Here is a 15,348-nt window from a genome sequence, read left to right as displayed (position 1 = left end):
ATAAAATGGGTGGAAGAGGGAAGTATTTCTTTCTGTTCTCCTTTCACTGCAGGACAATCAAACCAAACTTCCTCTCTCCTGTCCTCTCCCAGGGGTAATGCTCTGAGGCAGGCGTCTGCATGGCGGGTGTCCCGTGGCTCTCTGCTCGTAGTGGTGGTGGCCCTGGCTGTGGTAGGAACCCTCACCTGGCTCTACCTGGCCTCAGGGGACCCTTACACCACAGAGACCCTGGTCAGACAGGCTGAGGTGGTTGCTCAGACCAGGGTCTACACTGTGGATTGTTCTGAGGACTATGAGAACTACAAACGCTACCCAGGTGGGTTTAAAACAACACATATTTGTATTAAAGCCACAATCTAAAAATGATGCATGCCATATGAAGAGTTTAGTTGAATTAGATGCGTTAGTGCACGGTTAGAATAAAAGCCTGCACACTTTCTTTCCCTAGTTGGGGAATACCCTATAAAACTCCCGCCTACTTCCTTGATCATGTCCCATACTGTTTTTAAGATTATATAATGAAATTTATTAGAACATGATCATTTTAATATTATATTTGTATTCGTGGATTAGTTTACTTTTACCTGATGCCTTTCATTAATGTTTTAGATTGCTTTTTTGTAATTGGAAACCTTTCAAAAAGCCATTGGGTCAAAGTACATTTTAATCTTGAATCCCATTAAAATCAGTATAGGACATGATCCAGGAAGTAGGCAGGAGGTAGGCTGAAGTTTCTACTGTGATGTTGCAGATGATGTGAGAGACTCTTTTTCCCAGGATGCACTCCCAAAACATGTGGCCGAGCCGTCACAGACAACTCGGTGACCAGGGAGGAGGCCATGGCCCTCAGGCGGTGAGGGATTCTATACCATCTTTCGTCTCTGTCCATAGCTCCCACCCCCCTCCCTCTCTCTTTCCATTTCTCTGTAACTTATTTCTCTACTCCTGCAGGTTGGCAGAGAGGGGTCTGGCCCTAGCTGGTTCAGATGGAGGGGTGAGTATCTACTTTTAGTAATGCATATTTGAACTTAAACAGGACCTAAAGCTACCATGAAGACTGTTGCTCAGATTTCAGTTGTAGCTTCCCTCTGTCTCCACTAGAGGTCAGTGTGGTACAACCATAGATATCTTATTAAATTCTAATTCCGAATTCTATGGGTACAACATACAAAGTTAAGTTCAGACAGGCTGATACAGTTATTAGTGTGTAATGCTATCGTACCAGGCTGTTTAGTTGACCCCTCACCATTGAGTCTTCCCTCCACCTCCTGTAGATCGGGTCCACAGCCATAATAAATTATTGTTAATGGCCTGTTAAGATACTGTAGTGACGGTAGTGGAAGAAACAGGGGACATCTGAAAAATTTAACATGGTTTATTTACTGGCTAAGAGAGAGCAGAGTATCCCTGGGTAGCTGACACAACTGTTTAATTTGTATCCCGTGACGTGGTTAGCCTCAGTTGCTGGGACCGCTACTATCTGTCCTGGGATACTGCCATACCCTAAAAGTCTAGCCTAACAAAACCTCTTGATATTGCCAAGCAGTTCAATCACTTTCACTAGTAAAGTGGAAACTCAGAAGTGAAATGACAACAGTGAAACATCATATTTTTGTATGTAAGATCTAATATGAAAGAAAAGGATTGCCATTTTCAATCTGGTCAAGTTTGTGCGGGAGAGGTGAACTATTGTTATCCATCAATAATGATAGGCCAGCAGGTATAGACAGCCTTGATGGGAAAGTATTAAGAATGGTAGCAGACTATTGCCACCCTTATTTGCTAAATCTTTAACCAAAGCCTAAAGGAATGTGTGTGTCCACAGGTGTGGAAGGAAGCTAAAGTCATTCCACTGCCTAAAAATAGTAAAGCACCCTTTGCTGTATCTAACAGCCACCCAATCAGTTTGCTGGGAGAATTGTGTTTGGCCAAATACAATGCCAGGATGGTATGCTGCTGTATCCCGCTGCTGGCCTGCTTCTGAAGCTAAGCAGGACTGGTCCCTGGATGGGAGACCAGATGCTGTTGGAAGTGGTGTTGGAGGGCCAGTAGGAGGCACTCTTTCCTCTGGTCTAAAACAAATAATATTCCAATTCCCCAGGGCAGTGATTGGGGACACTACTCTGTGTAGGTTTCCGTCTTTCGGGTGGGACGTTAAACAAGTGTCCTGACTCTCTGAGGTCATTAAAGATCCCATGGCACTTATCGTAAGAGTAGGGGTGTTAAATTCCCAATCTGGCCCTCAAACTATCATGGCCACCTAATCATCCCCAGCTTACAATTGGCTCATTCATCCCCCTCCTCTCCCCGGTAACTATTCCCCAGGTTGTTGCTGTAAATGCTATTGCTTTACATCAACTGTCATCACATGGTTGGAGAGTTATTTATCCAATAGAACCCAGAGAGTGTTATTCAGTGGAAGCTTCTTTAACATCCGATGTGTACAGTGCAGTGTCCCCCAGGGCAGTTTCCTTGGGCCGTTACTCTTCTCTATTTTTACAAATGCTTTGCCACTGGTCTTACACAAAATTAGAACGACTACGTATGCAGATAATTCCACACTACATGTCACCACCCAAAGTCAGTGAGCTCACTGAAATTCTAAATAAGGAGTTACAGTTCAATCAGAATGGTTGATTAATAATAAACTGGTCTTAAACACATCTACTAATTGCATTGTATTTGGTACAAACTTTCTCTAAAGACCTAAACATCAACTGGAGTTGTACATAAAGGGTGTGAAAATTGAGCAAGTTCAGGAAGCTAAACTCCTATGTATAACAGTGGATGGTCAATTATCATGGGCAAGTCATATTGACAAAGCTGTTGTGAGGATGGGGAGGGGTATGTATATTATAAAAATATGTTCTGCTTTTTTTGACACATCTACTGTACTAGTTGTTCAGGATCTGGTCTTGTTCCATCTTTATTACTGTCCAGTAACATGGTCAAGTGCAGCAGAGAAAGACCTAGCAAAGCTGCAGCTGGCTCAAAACAGAGTAGCACACCTTGCCTTTAACTGCACATGCATAACTAACATCAGCAACATGCATGCCAGTCTTTCCTGGTTGAAGGTTGATGAGAAATGAACTTCTTCTCCTAGTTTTTATGATGAAAATTACTGTAATGAAAGTTCCAGATTGTGTGCATAATCAAATAACATTCAGCTCAGACACCCAGACATACCCCTCAAGACATGCCACCAGGGGTCTCTTCACACTCCCTAAGTCCAAAACGAATTTACTGCAACGCACAGTATTATACAGAGGCATGATCCCATGGAAGCAAATCTCCAAATTACTTTAAAAAACAACAACAATCAAACACAATTTCATGGCAGGAACTGTGAGGGGAGACACACATACCCATGCCTATATATATTGTTGTTTTTTAGATGCATATGCGTATATCTCTCATTGTATTTTAATGTAGTGTGACTGTCCTTGTCTGACTGTCCTTGTCTATCAGTGTGTTGTTACTTGTCATGTTTTGTGTTTTTTTTTACAAGTGTGAACGCGAGTGTGAGCTGATGCGGTATGTGTCTCTCCAGTGTGTGTATGGTGGAGACTCACTCTCGTATGCTGGCGGAGTAAGAGAACTGGGGGAAGTGATCTAGCTGGTTGGGGTCCACAGGAAGAATAGCTGCTGATTCTGCAAAAGCTAATGGGGATCCAAATAAACCAATAAACAACAATAACAAATGAAGGGCAGAGAAGTAGACTGAAATAAGTTCTAATAATTAGCTTATTCTCATTTTTTTTGGCCTCTCCAGGCTTCCATCCTGGACCTGCACTCTGGGGCTCTGTCGATGGGGAAGCAGTTTGTCAACATCTACAGGTGAGGAGGAGTGAAGTTCTCCCTCTCCTCTCGCTATCTCTCTGATCCAGTGTCTTTTCCCCTTTTAAATTCATACTAATGATCCTAATTAAATAGCACTTTTCATTACAAACAAGAATTTCAAAGTCACTTTGAAAACAGAAACAAACGTATAGATCTGGCAGTTCACGGTTGGTCGTCTTCCACAGCTTCAGATGTCTTGAGGCAGTTCGGAAAGGCAGTCAGCAGCTTGAGCGGAGGGAGTATCGATGATACAGACAGGCAGGGAGAAATCTCAGTCAGACAGACAAGCCCAGAGCTCTTCATCAGGCATGCCGTCTCCTCCTCCGCAGACACGCTGTATTATCCACTATCAAAGTGCATCACCCACCTGGCTGATACTTTGGTGGCTGTAAAAGTGCCAGACAAGACCACCACACCTCGACAGTAGTCTGGAACAGTCCCGTATGTGGCGAGCCTCTGCCATTCCTTCAAACCGCAGTCCATATCTTTCCAGAAATATTTACAGAGCTCTCTGCCCAGGCGACCTCATGGCGCCATGGCAACCACAGAACCCCTGGGTATACCGGTATGGATCCACATACTGGTATATATGTTCAACACATCTAAAACAAAGTAGATCAATGTAAAAATCTGATATTGATGAATAACAGGCCCACAATGTGATCAAATCAAATCAATTCAAATCAAATCATCTAATTGAACAAAGTAGATCTTTGTAAAAATCTGTAGTGATTGATGTATTATAACAGGCCCACAATGTGATCACTAAAGTCCAATTTGGATATACAGTATTTGGCTATTTTCGCTCCATAACATTTAGAAGTGGTTACTTTTCAGGTTTCGAAGAAGTGACTGATAAATGCTAACTCCCGTTTCTTATAAGCTGGTAGCATAGCTAGAGTACAGAAATGAGTGGAGGTTGTCAAAGTGTTTTTTTAACTGCAATGCAGCTGATTGGTGACGATGACATGAACATGTGTTGGGGTTGACATCCATACAAGCCTTGTACCTTGTTTTACCTCAACATAGTGTGAAATACACATAAACAGTAGCCCAAATGTTTTGCTGGGGGGCAATGAGGAGATTCGGTATCATTCCCCCACGGTGTCTTTCTCCCACCTGTTTCCATGGCATTTACATTTTTGGGTTGAGTTCCATTGAGCTCTTTACCAGATCCATGTACCATCTATAAAGGTATTTTGATACAATGCTAAATAAATGTGAAGGTCTACCAATGTAATTACTTCAGTGTCAGTTTTGTCCTAGTTTGGTTGAGTGTAAAACCAACCGAACAGAGAGAGCCCATTCACTACTAACTGAACCATTAATCTCACTCACTCGCTCCATCAGTCTTCTGAAACTGTGGCATCTCCTGCAATCCGCCTGCTTCTTTATCCTGCCCTCTTTGGAAAGCTGCTCTGTCATGGCCTCTTGGGTAATTGTGCAGTGTACTGTGCTGTCTGTGTGTTGCTGGACCGTAATGTATGCTAATGGCCCGGTTCTGTTCTGCTCTCTATGCCTGTGTGGCTGACAGGTACTTTGGGGAGCAGATAACAGATGTATTCTCTGAAGAGGACTTCCGACTCTACAGGTAGTTGTGTGCTTGTGTGCGTGTTTTTAGGGCTGCATGATTCGTCAATTTCGGATCTAAATTGACATGTGCAATATCTATATTCTCCTTTCATTAACACTCCATTAATACAACAAACTACACTATGGTACCGCTTCCAATGAGATGCGCTAGACGCCGTTCAGTCATTCTCTACATGCACAGAGGAAGCTGACCAATCACACTCTGCATGGCATGCATATACTGGCCAATCACAACCGTCCCTGCTTAGAGCGCACAGTTCTATATTGTAGAGTTCCGCCCCTATTGGTTTACCGTGCTGCCAAGGCAGCATCACCTGAGAAAATGTAATTATGCACACACCTTCAGACTATGAGAGTACCTGTGCCCCTATACACTGAGTAGGGCAAACATTAGGAACACCTTCCTAATACTGAGTTGCATTCCCAATGGATTCTGAAAGGTGTCGAAAGCGTTCCACAGGGATGCTGGCCCATGTTGACTCCAATTCTTCCCACAGTTTTCAAGCTAGTTGGATGTCCTTTGGGTGGTGTACCATTCTTGATACACACAGGAAATTGTTGTGTGAACAGCCCAGCAGCGTTGCAGTTCTTGACACAAACCAGTGAGCCTGGCACCTACTACCAGACCCCATTCAAAGACAATAACATCTTTTGTCTTGCCCATTCACTCTCTGAATGGCACGTACACACAATCCATGCCTCAATTGTCTCGAGGCTTAAAAATCCTTCTTTAACCTCTCATCTACACTGATTTTGAAGTGAATTTAACAAGTGACGCCAATAAGGGATCCTAGCATTCCCCTGGATTCACCTGGTCAGTCTGTCATGAAAGAGCAGGTGTTCTTAATGTTTTATATACTCTGTGTATATTGAGGCTACTTCACTTCAGTCAGCCTCTCAGTTATTTTTAGTGCGACCTGATGCTGTAGAGCCATAGAAGAAAAGAAGTTGATGAAACCGTCTTAGTATGTCAAGTCACCCTACGCCGTCATGAGTACGATGGGAGTTCGTCATGAGTACGATGGGAGTTCTTCATGAGTACGATGGGAGTTCGTCATGAGTACGATGGGAGTTCGGGCCCTCAGTGTTCCGTGTCAGTGAGCTCGGGACAGACGGCTGTTTTTTTTATTTTTATGACCGTTCCACCGGATATATGGGACCATCAGATCATGATATTTTGTTATTTCACACAGAGGCTTGGTGATTATCGAGGCCGGGAGTGTTGGAAAGATTTTTCAAATACTGAGGAACTATCGTTTGCGGTGGATGTTAAAAAAACAGACTTCGTTTACAATGTGCGAGTGGAAGAAATGATGACTCAGAAGCTCAGTGTATTAGTTGTGGACTTGGGCCACAGTAGGTAGGCCTACTTCCATGCATGCTCAGGCCTACGCGTTCCCTCAACGTTTTCAAGACCGAGAAACCAGACACATGCTCATTGCTCGCGGAGCACTCCAAAGAAAATACAATGAAGAGATCGACAACTCGTAATGGTTACGAAACAAAACAAAACTTGTTTCTCACAATTTCAGCAGGTAGTGAACTCCGCAAACAACTCTTCCACTCCGAGAATGGTAAAATGACTGTAATTAATACATGTATTAACAGAAAGCTACGTAACCAAATGACAAGGGATTAACGGTACATTTACTAGGCCTACTGGGGATCTATGTAATGTGGAATTCATACAAAAGAAACCACCAAAGGGCAAACGATTAACACAATGTAAAAAGGAATGGGCAAGAATTGACGGGAGATGGCTGAGCGCATTCTGAAGAGAGGAGGTATATCTTTTATGGAGATGGACACGTCATAGCTTCGCCACACGCCCTTTTGTAATTGTTCCTGCCATTCACAAGAGTGTCCGCTCTCCAACAGACACTCTCAATGGAGATTCCTAAGCTCAATGACACCATGTTAATCTTGTTCTGGGCTCCTGACCCTATAATAAAAACCCACACTACCGAGTCCAAAGGACCAGCAATGTGGCACTCCTTGCAGCGTTGCTGTCTAAGTCATTGACGGGGACGGATGCTCTCACGGGGAAGGTGGATTAAGTGGCTTGGATTTCTGGCGCTGTCCTTCATTTGACTCAAGTCTCTGCAATATGTGCTGGGCGGCACCTGTGGCTCACCGGCACCTGTGGCTCTCTCTCACTGCCATGAAGGAGCTAGAGCGGAACGAGTTGCTCACCGCACCAATCTCCAAGAAGGCTCTTTTCGGAGCTGCTGTGGTGGAGGCGATGGAGCGCATTGGGAAATCGGTGGAGGGGAGGAAGCAACTGGCCAAACATCTGCCCTTGGCGACGTCAGCCTTACAGCATTGACGGCCATCTTGTCATCCTCATCTCAGAGACCAGGGTCTACAGTCCATTACCGAGCCCGGCGCCAGGCTCCAACCAACACTCCTGCTGTCCCAGCTACCCCTGCGCCGCCAGCTGACCCAGTTGCGACGCCGTGTTTGACACAACGCGGGGGAGCGGATAGGGGAACAGACTCTGTGCAGTTTTACCTCTATTCCCCACGCTCCTGTTGGAGGAGACCCTATTCCACAAAGGAGACCCTTTTCCATGACAAACATATGATCTCTCAGGTTGCTCTCTGTCCAGAGGTGTATCGGCCCTTTTCAGGCGCATAATGTCAGACTCGCATATCTCTGGCTCACGTGTCCAGTGCTCATCAGAGAAGACAAAAAGGGCTCCGACCCACTACCAGCCCACTTTGGAGCAGGCAGCAGGGATGAGCTTTGGCCCACGTACAAGGCCACAGACGGAGCCTGCCTCTGTTATCAGGAGACGGTACTACCGGTACCGTACTGCCGGTACTACCATTATGCACATAACCATCATAACGGCGCCACCGGATTCTCTGGTCTGATGAAACTAGGGTCATCACTAGTTACCACAGACACGAAGTCATAAACCCCACATATTTCTACAATTTATCTTCTTTAAAATGTGATTTTTAAACTTAACCCTAAACTTAACTCCTTACTTTATACCTAACCCTTACTTTAAATGACGACCATTAATTGTTTACGATATGTTCAATTGTGACTGGTAACTAGTGCAAATCCTGAATGAGGAGCAGCAAGTGTGCATAATGATAATGGTGCAAACGTGGTAAAGGTCATCGCGTTGATTGACTGGACCAGATTCCAATGTTTTGGAAACAGTTTGCACCTTGCAATCGGTAGGCTAGATGTTGTGTTTTTAAGGCACTTTGACTTTAATTTCAATTATAATAAGGGTTGAACCTACCTATACATAATTGCACAATCCTAAGCTTCCGATTCCATTTGCAGTCCATGGCTGCCTGAATACATAATTAACTTAGGCTATTTAACAACTCATAATGGTAACATAGGAAATATGATCTAATAATGTTGTTAATTAATTGGTGTTGCGTTTATAGCACACTATATTTTGAAGATCTTGTTAATATGTTGGTGTAATAATCCTATCACTTGTTATATATATATATATGATAATGTTGAAAAAGATTTTCACTTGGCGTCTCTCTCTCTCTGTGTGAATCATATTTACAGGCCCAAGTTACTGTTGAGCACATTTGTAAGATGCCCTCTGTGACTCAATTTTCATTCATGAATAATGGAGTGATTGATGAATTGTTTAATTGGTTGATTGATTACTTCCACCCTCCAGGGAAGTGCGTGCTCGTATTCAGGCAGTGATCGCGGAGACATTTGACCTGGACCCATCTCTTCTGTACCTCACCAAGCCCACCTTCTTCTCACGCATCAACAGCACACTGGCCAAGACACAGCATGATGAGTACTGGCACCCTCACATAGACAAGGTAAGATTATTTTATAAAAGATAAGGTGTCATAATATAATTAAGCAATAAGGCCCCTGACGTACGACACAACGTGGAGTGCCTGGAAACAGTCCTTACCCGTGGTATATTAGCAATATACCACAACCCCCCCAAGCTGCCTTATTGCTATTATAAACTGGTTACCAACGTAATTAGAGCAGTAAAAATACATGTTTTGTCATGCCCGTGGTATACTGTCTGAAATACCACGGCTTTCAGCCAGTCAGCATTCAGGGCTCGAACCACCCAGTTTCTAATATTACATCAAGAAAGGTGTCATATGTTTTATGCTATGGTGTTGAATACTGCTTTCTGATTGGCTTGAAGGGCATTCTAGAGCGTGCATTATTTCCCTATAACGCATGGTATATTTGCACGGTTGAATTCAATGGCTATAGTTCATTTTTACATGTTGTGTTTTCAGCTGCTTTTGAAAGCAACAGTCAAATTGAAAACAGTATTGGTATTGTTGAATTCAATTGTCATAATAGCAAGCTAGGACTGATGGTTTGGTTAGCTAAACTAGCAAGTCTGTTTGTGTGGTTACCACGGCAACTACTGTATCTATCTAGTAAACTTCCTAGCTACTTCAGTGGATGTTGACCACATTTCTACCAGCAAATGAACACATTTCTAGTGGCAAATCTGTTAAATTATAGCCATAACATAAAAGGGATAATCAACTCGGGGCTCAATTCGTTCGCTGGAAAATAATGCAACTAGGTGGAAGGTCAGTTCCACTGCACTAGCGCGTCGCGGAACATACCTTTCACCTCGTTAACTTTTTTCTATAGAACGCATAGCCTCTCGTTGATTATCCCTTAAATATACACATATACACAGAGTATACACACACAAACGTTTAAACTTTGCCTCTTTCTGCATTATCCTGTGTGATACATTTTACAGGGGCACTGAGACCTGACCTTTAAATTAAATCAAATGTTATGTCACATGCGCCAAATACAACAGGTACAACAGGTGTAGACCTTACAGTGAAATGCTTACTTACAAGCCCTTTACCAATAATGCATTTAAGAAATAAGTAACAAGTAATTAAAGAGTAACAGTAAAATAACAATAGCGAGACTATATACAGGGGGTACAGGGACAGAATCAATGTGCTGGGGCACCGGTTAGGAGGGGGGTGGCAAATGCAAATAGTCTGGGTAGCCATTTGATTAGATCTTCAGGAGTCTTATGGCTTGGGGTTAGAAGCTGTTTAGAAGCCTCTTGGACCTAGACTGACTCCGATACCGCTTGTCATGGGGTAGCAGAGAGAAAAGTCTATGACTAGGGTGGCTGGAGTCTTTGACAATTTTTAGGGCCTTCCTCTTACACCGCCTGGTATAGAGGTCCTGGATGGAAGGAAGCTTAGCCCCAGTGATTTACTGGGCCATACGTACTACCCTCTCACTACCCTTGTCCTTGCATCACACGGCCAGGTTTCTGACCTCCCTATCGGCTGTCATTGTCGGTGATCAGGCCTACCACTGTTGTCATCGGCAAACTTAATGATGGTGTCGTGCCTGGCCGTGCAGTCATGAGTGAACAGGGAGTACAGGAGGGGGCTGAGCACGCACCCCTGAGGGGCCCCTGTGTTGAGGATCAGCGTGGCGGATTTGTTGTTACCTACCCTTTCCACCTGGGGGCTGCCCGTCAGGAAGTCCAGGATCCAGTTGAAGAGGGAGGTGTTTAGTCCCAGGGTCCTTAGCTTAGTGATGAGCTTTGAGGGTACTATGGTGTTGAATGCTGAGCTGTAGTCAAATAATATCATTCTCACATAGGTGTTCCTTTTGTCCGGGTGGGAAAGGTCAGTGTGGAGTGCAATAGAGTGCATCATTGGTGGATCTGTTAGGGCGGTATGCAAGTTGGAGTGGGTCTAGGGTTTCTGGGATAATGGTGTTGATGTGAACCATGACCATCCTTTCAAAGCATTTCATGGTAGTCATTTAGACAGGTTACCTTAGTGTTCTTGGGCATAGGGACTATGGTGGTCTGCATGAAACATGTTGGTTAGACTCAGACAGGGAGAGGTTGAAAATGTCAGTGAAGACACTTGCCAGTTGGTCAGCGCACGCTCGGAGTACACGTCCTGGTAATCCGTCTGGCCCTGCGGCCTTGTGAATGTTGACCTGTTTTTAAAGGTCTTACCTCACTTTAGTGGTGTAGTCAAGATGTTTTGAAGCCTCCTAGCTTACCAAATGCAATGAATATACCCTTCTCCTGTTTCACAGTACAGCAGACCCTCTGACTGTAGTCAGAATTGTGTAAAGCTTCTTGTAAACACTTCCTCCCATCTGTGTTTAAATATCCCCTTTAATATTTATGAAGCAGATTTCATATTCAAGTATGAAACTTTTGTACAGTAGTTATACATCAATGACTCCATAAAAAGTACAGTATGGAACAGGAAAACCTATTGTATGTACTTTGGGGCAAGTAAAACTTTATTTTTTTCTCTCCATAAAAGTGATTTGAAATAGTCTTGAGGGAAAGTTAATGGTTAATTGAAAGTTGCGTATTTTCTGTGAGATTGAATGCAGCTTTGATCACACATGAATATATCTCATTATTGTTTAGCCAGCAGGGCAATAGAATGAAGTGATTATTTCATACCAGAGTATGATTCCTCCCATTCCGTCTTCCTGTAATGCCTCGACTGTGGACCTCGGCAAAGCAGACTTTTTGGAATTCATTGGGTTATTCAATTGATAGGACTGTAAGAGATGTTTGTACACATTGAACACTACAGACAAAGGTCCCAAAGGATATGTCGGAATCTTATCTGTTCGCTAAGATGTGTGTGTTCTCGTATCTTTGAGCATTGCTCATTTGCTGATGCTCCATCGTGTGTGTGTGTGTGTGTGTGTGTGTGTGTGTGTGTGTGTGTGTGTTCGCCCTGTTCCTGTGCGTGTATGAGATATTCTGGGTATCTCTGATCATGATTTATTTTACAGTGCCCCAAAAGCTCATCATATCTCCTCTGAGTCTTCCGCAATATAAATTAATGTCACCTTATCCTCTGTCTCTCGGTTCCTCGACAGCTGGGAAAATGTCATCCAAAAACACTAGCTCTCTCCCCCATCTGTCCTCTCCACCCTGCCCCTTCCCCCTCCACCAGGATTAATTGGCCCAACCAGGCCCTCATTTAAATGTAAATTGTTTTAAGTGTCTGGGGTTGGTTTCCACCCCATCAATCATACTGCTAAGATGGTTTCATACACAGCTGCAACGTGTCTGTTCTCTGTACCGCCCAGGACGAATCGGCACAATGTCTGGCATCAAGACGTGGGAAACTAATACAGTTTCCCCTAGGATTCTTTGGTAACTTTATTTGGGTAGTCCATCTGTAGATGCTCTACAGACTACCAGTAACATTTCTGCTAGCCCCTTATCCCTTATCCTAACCCTTAACTTAACCCTAACCCTTAGCCTAACCCATATTCTAAACCTAACCGTAACCTTAGCAAGCAGTTGCTTATCAACAGCTGGTTTGTTGATAGTATGACCATCTACAGATGAACTATCCAAATAAAGTTTTATATTTTTTATATATTGTTTTGCAGCACTAGTGTGCCACTGTTAAATGCATATAAGGGGAAAAACTGCTATGTAAAACAGTGCAAAATAACCTTGCCATGGCCATGCTCACCCAGTGAGGACTGAAACACTATTGTGGGAGTATGTTCCCAAATTGAAGAAGAACATTTGAGTTATGTCCCTGATGTAATTTGGTTTGATTTAGATGGTTTTTAGATGTTTTATTTGTGTTTCGGGGCAGCAGTTAGCCTAGTGGTTAGAGCGTTGGGACAGTAACCAAAAGATTGCTGCATCGAATCCCCGAGCTGGCAAGGTAAAAATCAGTCATTCTGCCCCTGAACAAGGCAGTTAACCCACTGTTCCCTGGTAGGCCGTCATTGTAAATAAGAATTTGTTCTTAACTGACTTACCTAGTTAATACATAAAGGATATATATATATATTTATTATTGATTATGATTTTTTTTATTTATTCATCAAACCCCTTGGCTAAACAAGCACTATTTTAGACTTGACAACTAGCAACAGTTAATCTTTCATATAATCTAATCAAACATCACCCAATTAGATTGTATTGATTTTTAGCTCCTTAAATCTCCCTTGCTGGCATTATTCCTTTTCGGGACATGTTGTTTGATGAAAATACTTGAATAAGACAAAACTTCCCAAATTGTCATCTGGTGCTGAGAAAATGTAAGGCATATAGGTATGAACCAAAAAAAGAATCCCACTCGGTATTACTGCCAACAAGTGAGTGTATACTTTGTCTGCAGAGATTTAAAAACCTGTTGTGTGTTTACCAACATAACAGGTAACCTACGGATCCTTTGACTACACCTCTCTGCTCTACCTTTCTGACTACGGAACAGACTTCACCGGAGGCAGGTTCATCTTCATGGACTCCAATGGCAACCGCACTGTGGAACCACGAGCAGGTACGTCTCCATCCAATGTAAAACGGTTCCAAATCTAGTGGAAAACTCTTTGTAAATGCTATTCATTTCAACTATCCCTTTATTATTATTTATAACATTATCACTATCGCTTTTGGCTGTACATTGTAATCTGCGTTTAGCAGTGCTTTTTAAGTGTCCACTCTCTTTCTGGTTAAAGTAGTGTTTATGTGTAGTCTAAATGAGCTCTAATCCCCTGTAAATGGGTGACTGTGTGGAAGTAAGGCCGTAAATGCTGCAGGATTAGCCGTGATCGTCCTTGGGGGGCCTCGGCTAATGCTGTTGTCAGTCGCTGTATTAGGTAACACTGTTGATCATGTTAACTCTCACTCTTATCCTCTTGGTAATTAATAGTCTGCATTTATTTATAGATGATTGTAAAGTATGGTGATTATGTGTAAACTGTTTAGTTTCAAGAGAAACGTGGTGGGATTACATATTATCTCTCTGTGCCTTGTGTTTGACACCACTGGTTGAGTGGACGTGTATGACGTCCATATTCAGTCCTCTCCACATGAGACTCTGGCCTCTCACCCTTTCTCACTTTTTCTCTGTTCTGGCTCTCTGGCTATGGATTTATCCGCCTCTTGTAGTTTCTGAAACTATCTATTTTGTGGCCTTCTCTCTTTCTTCCTACTATGTATTTTTCTTTCTCGTCTCATGGAATTGAGTTCTGTGGTCTCATGACAGTGAGTTCAGTGTTTCATCTGACAGACCTTCAGAATACACATGACCGAAGATATGCAAATGACACGTATGACTGTATGTGACTGCTGAGAGAAAGAATGGGGAAGAAAAAAATAAGGAAAGACCGTGAAGGCTTTTGAAGAGGGACTGCTGTGAATCTTCTCGGCACACGACCGAAGCCCTTTATTTTTAAAATAGGGAATATACAGTACCTGTCAAATGTTTGGACATGCCTACTCATTCAATGTTTTTTCTTTATTTTTACAATTTTTACATTATAGAATAATAGTGAAGACATCAAAACTATGAAATAACACATGGAATCACATAGTAACCAAAAAAGTGTTAAACAAATTTAAATATATTTTAGATTCTTCAAAGTAGCCTTGACGACCGCTTTGCACACTGTTGGCATTCTCTCAACCAGCTTCTTCAACACTCTTGAAGGAGTTCCCACTTGCTGAGCACTTGTTGGCTGCTTTTCCTTCACTCTGCAGTCCAACTCTTCCCAAACCATCTCAATTGAGTTGATGTCGGGTGATTGTGGAGGCCAGGTCATCTGATGTAGCACTCCATCACTCTCCTTTTGTTCAAATAGCCCTTACACAGCCTGGAGGTGTGTTGTCCTGTTGAAAAATGATAGTCCCACTAAGTGCAAACCAGATGGGATGGCGTATCATTGCAGAATGCTGTGCTAGCCATGCTGGTTAAGTGTACCTTGAATTCTAAATACATCACTGACGGTGTCACCAGCAAAGCACCATCACACCTCCTCCTCCATGCTTCACGGTGGGAACCACACATTCGTAGATCATCCTTTCACCTACTCGGGGTCTCTCGAAGACATGGACTTATCAGACCAAAGGACAGATTTCCAACGGTCTAATGTCCGTTG

At 43.1% G+C, this 15,348-nt stretch overlaps 1 protein-coding gene across 1 annotated transcript in view; it reads left to right on the top strand.

The window, feature by feature from the left end:
* uts2r2 (urotensin-2 receptor 2) overlaps window positions 1–15,348 on the top strand; it is a 40,102-nt gene that overhangs the window by 901 nt on the left and 23,853 nt on the right. Inside the window, exons 2-8 of the mRNA XM_046356907.1 lie at window positions 93–316; window positions 778–853; window positions 952–994; window positions 3,773–3,837; window positions 5,375–5,431; window positions 9,098–9,251; window positions 13,625–13,748. Of these exons, the coding sequence (XP_046212863.1) occupies window positions 93–316; window positions 778–853; window positions 952–994; window positions 3,773–3,837; window positions 5,375–5,431; window positions 9,098–9,251; window positions 13,625–13,748 (743 nt within the window). The remainder of the gene's footprint in view (window positions 1–92; window positions 317–777; window positions 854–951; window positions 995–3,772; window positions 3,838–5,374; window positions 5,432–9,097; window positions 9,252–13,624; window positions 13,749–15,348) is intronic.

Source organism: Oncorhynchus gorbuscha, linkage group LG07 (assembly GCF_021184085.1).
Source record: "Oncorhynchus gorbuscha isolate QuinsamMale2020 ecotype Even-year linkage group LG07, OgorEven_v1.0, whole genome shotgun sequence".
Classification (NCBI taxonomy): domain Eukaryota; kingdom Metazoa; phylum Chordata; class Actinopteri; order Salmoniformes; family Salmonidae; genus Oncorhynchus; species Oncorhynchus gorbuscha.
This window is presented reverse-complemented; position numbering and strand designations above follow the sequence as displayed.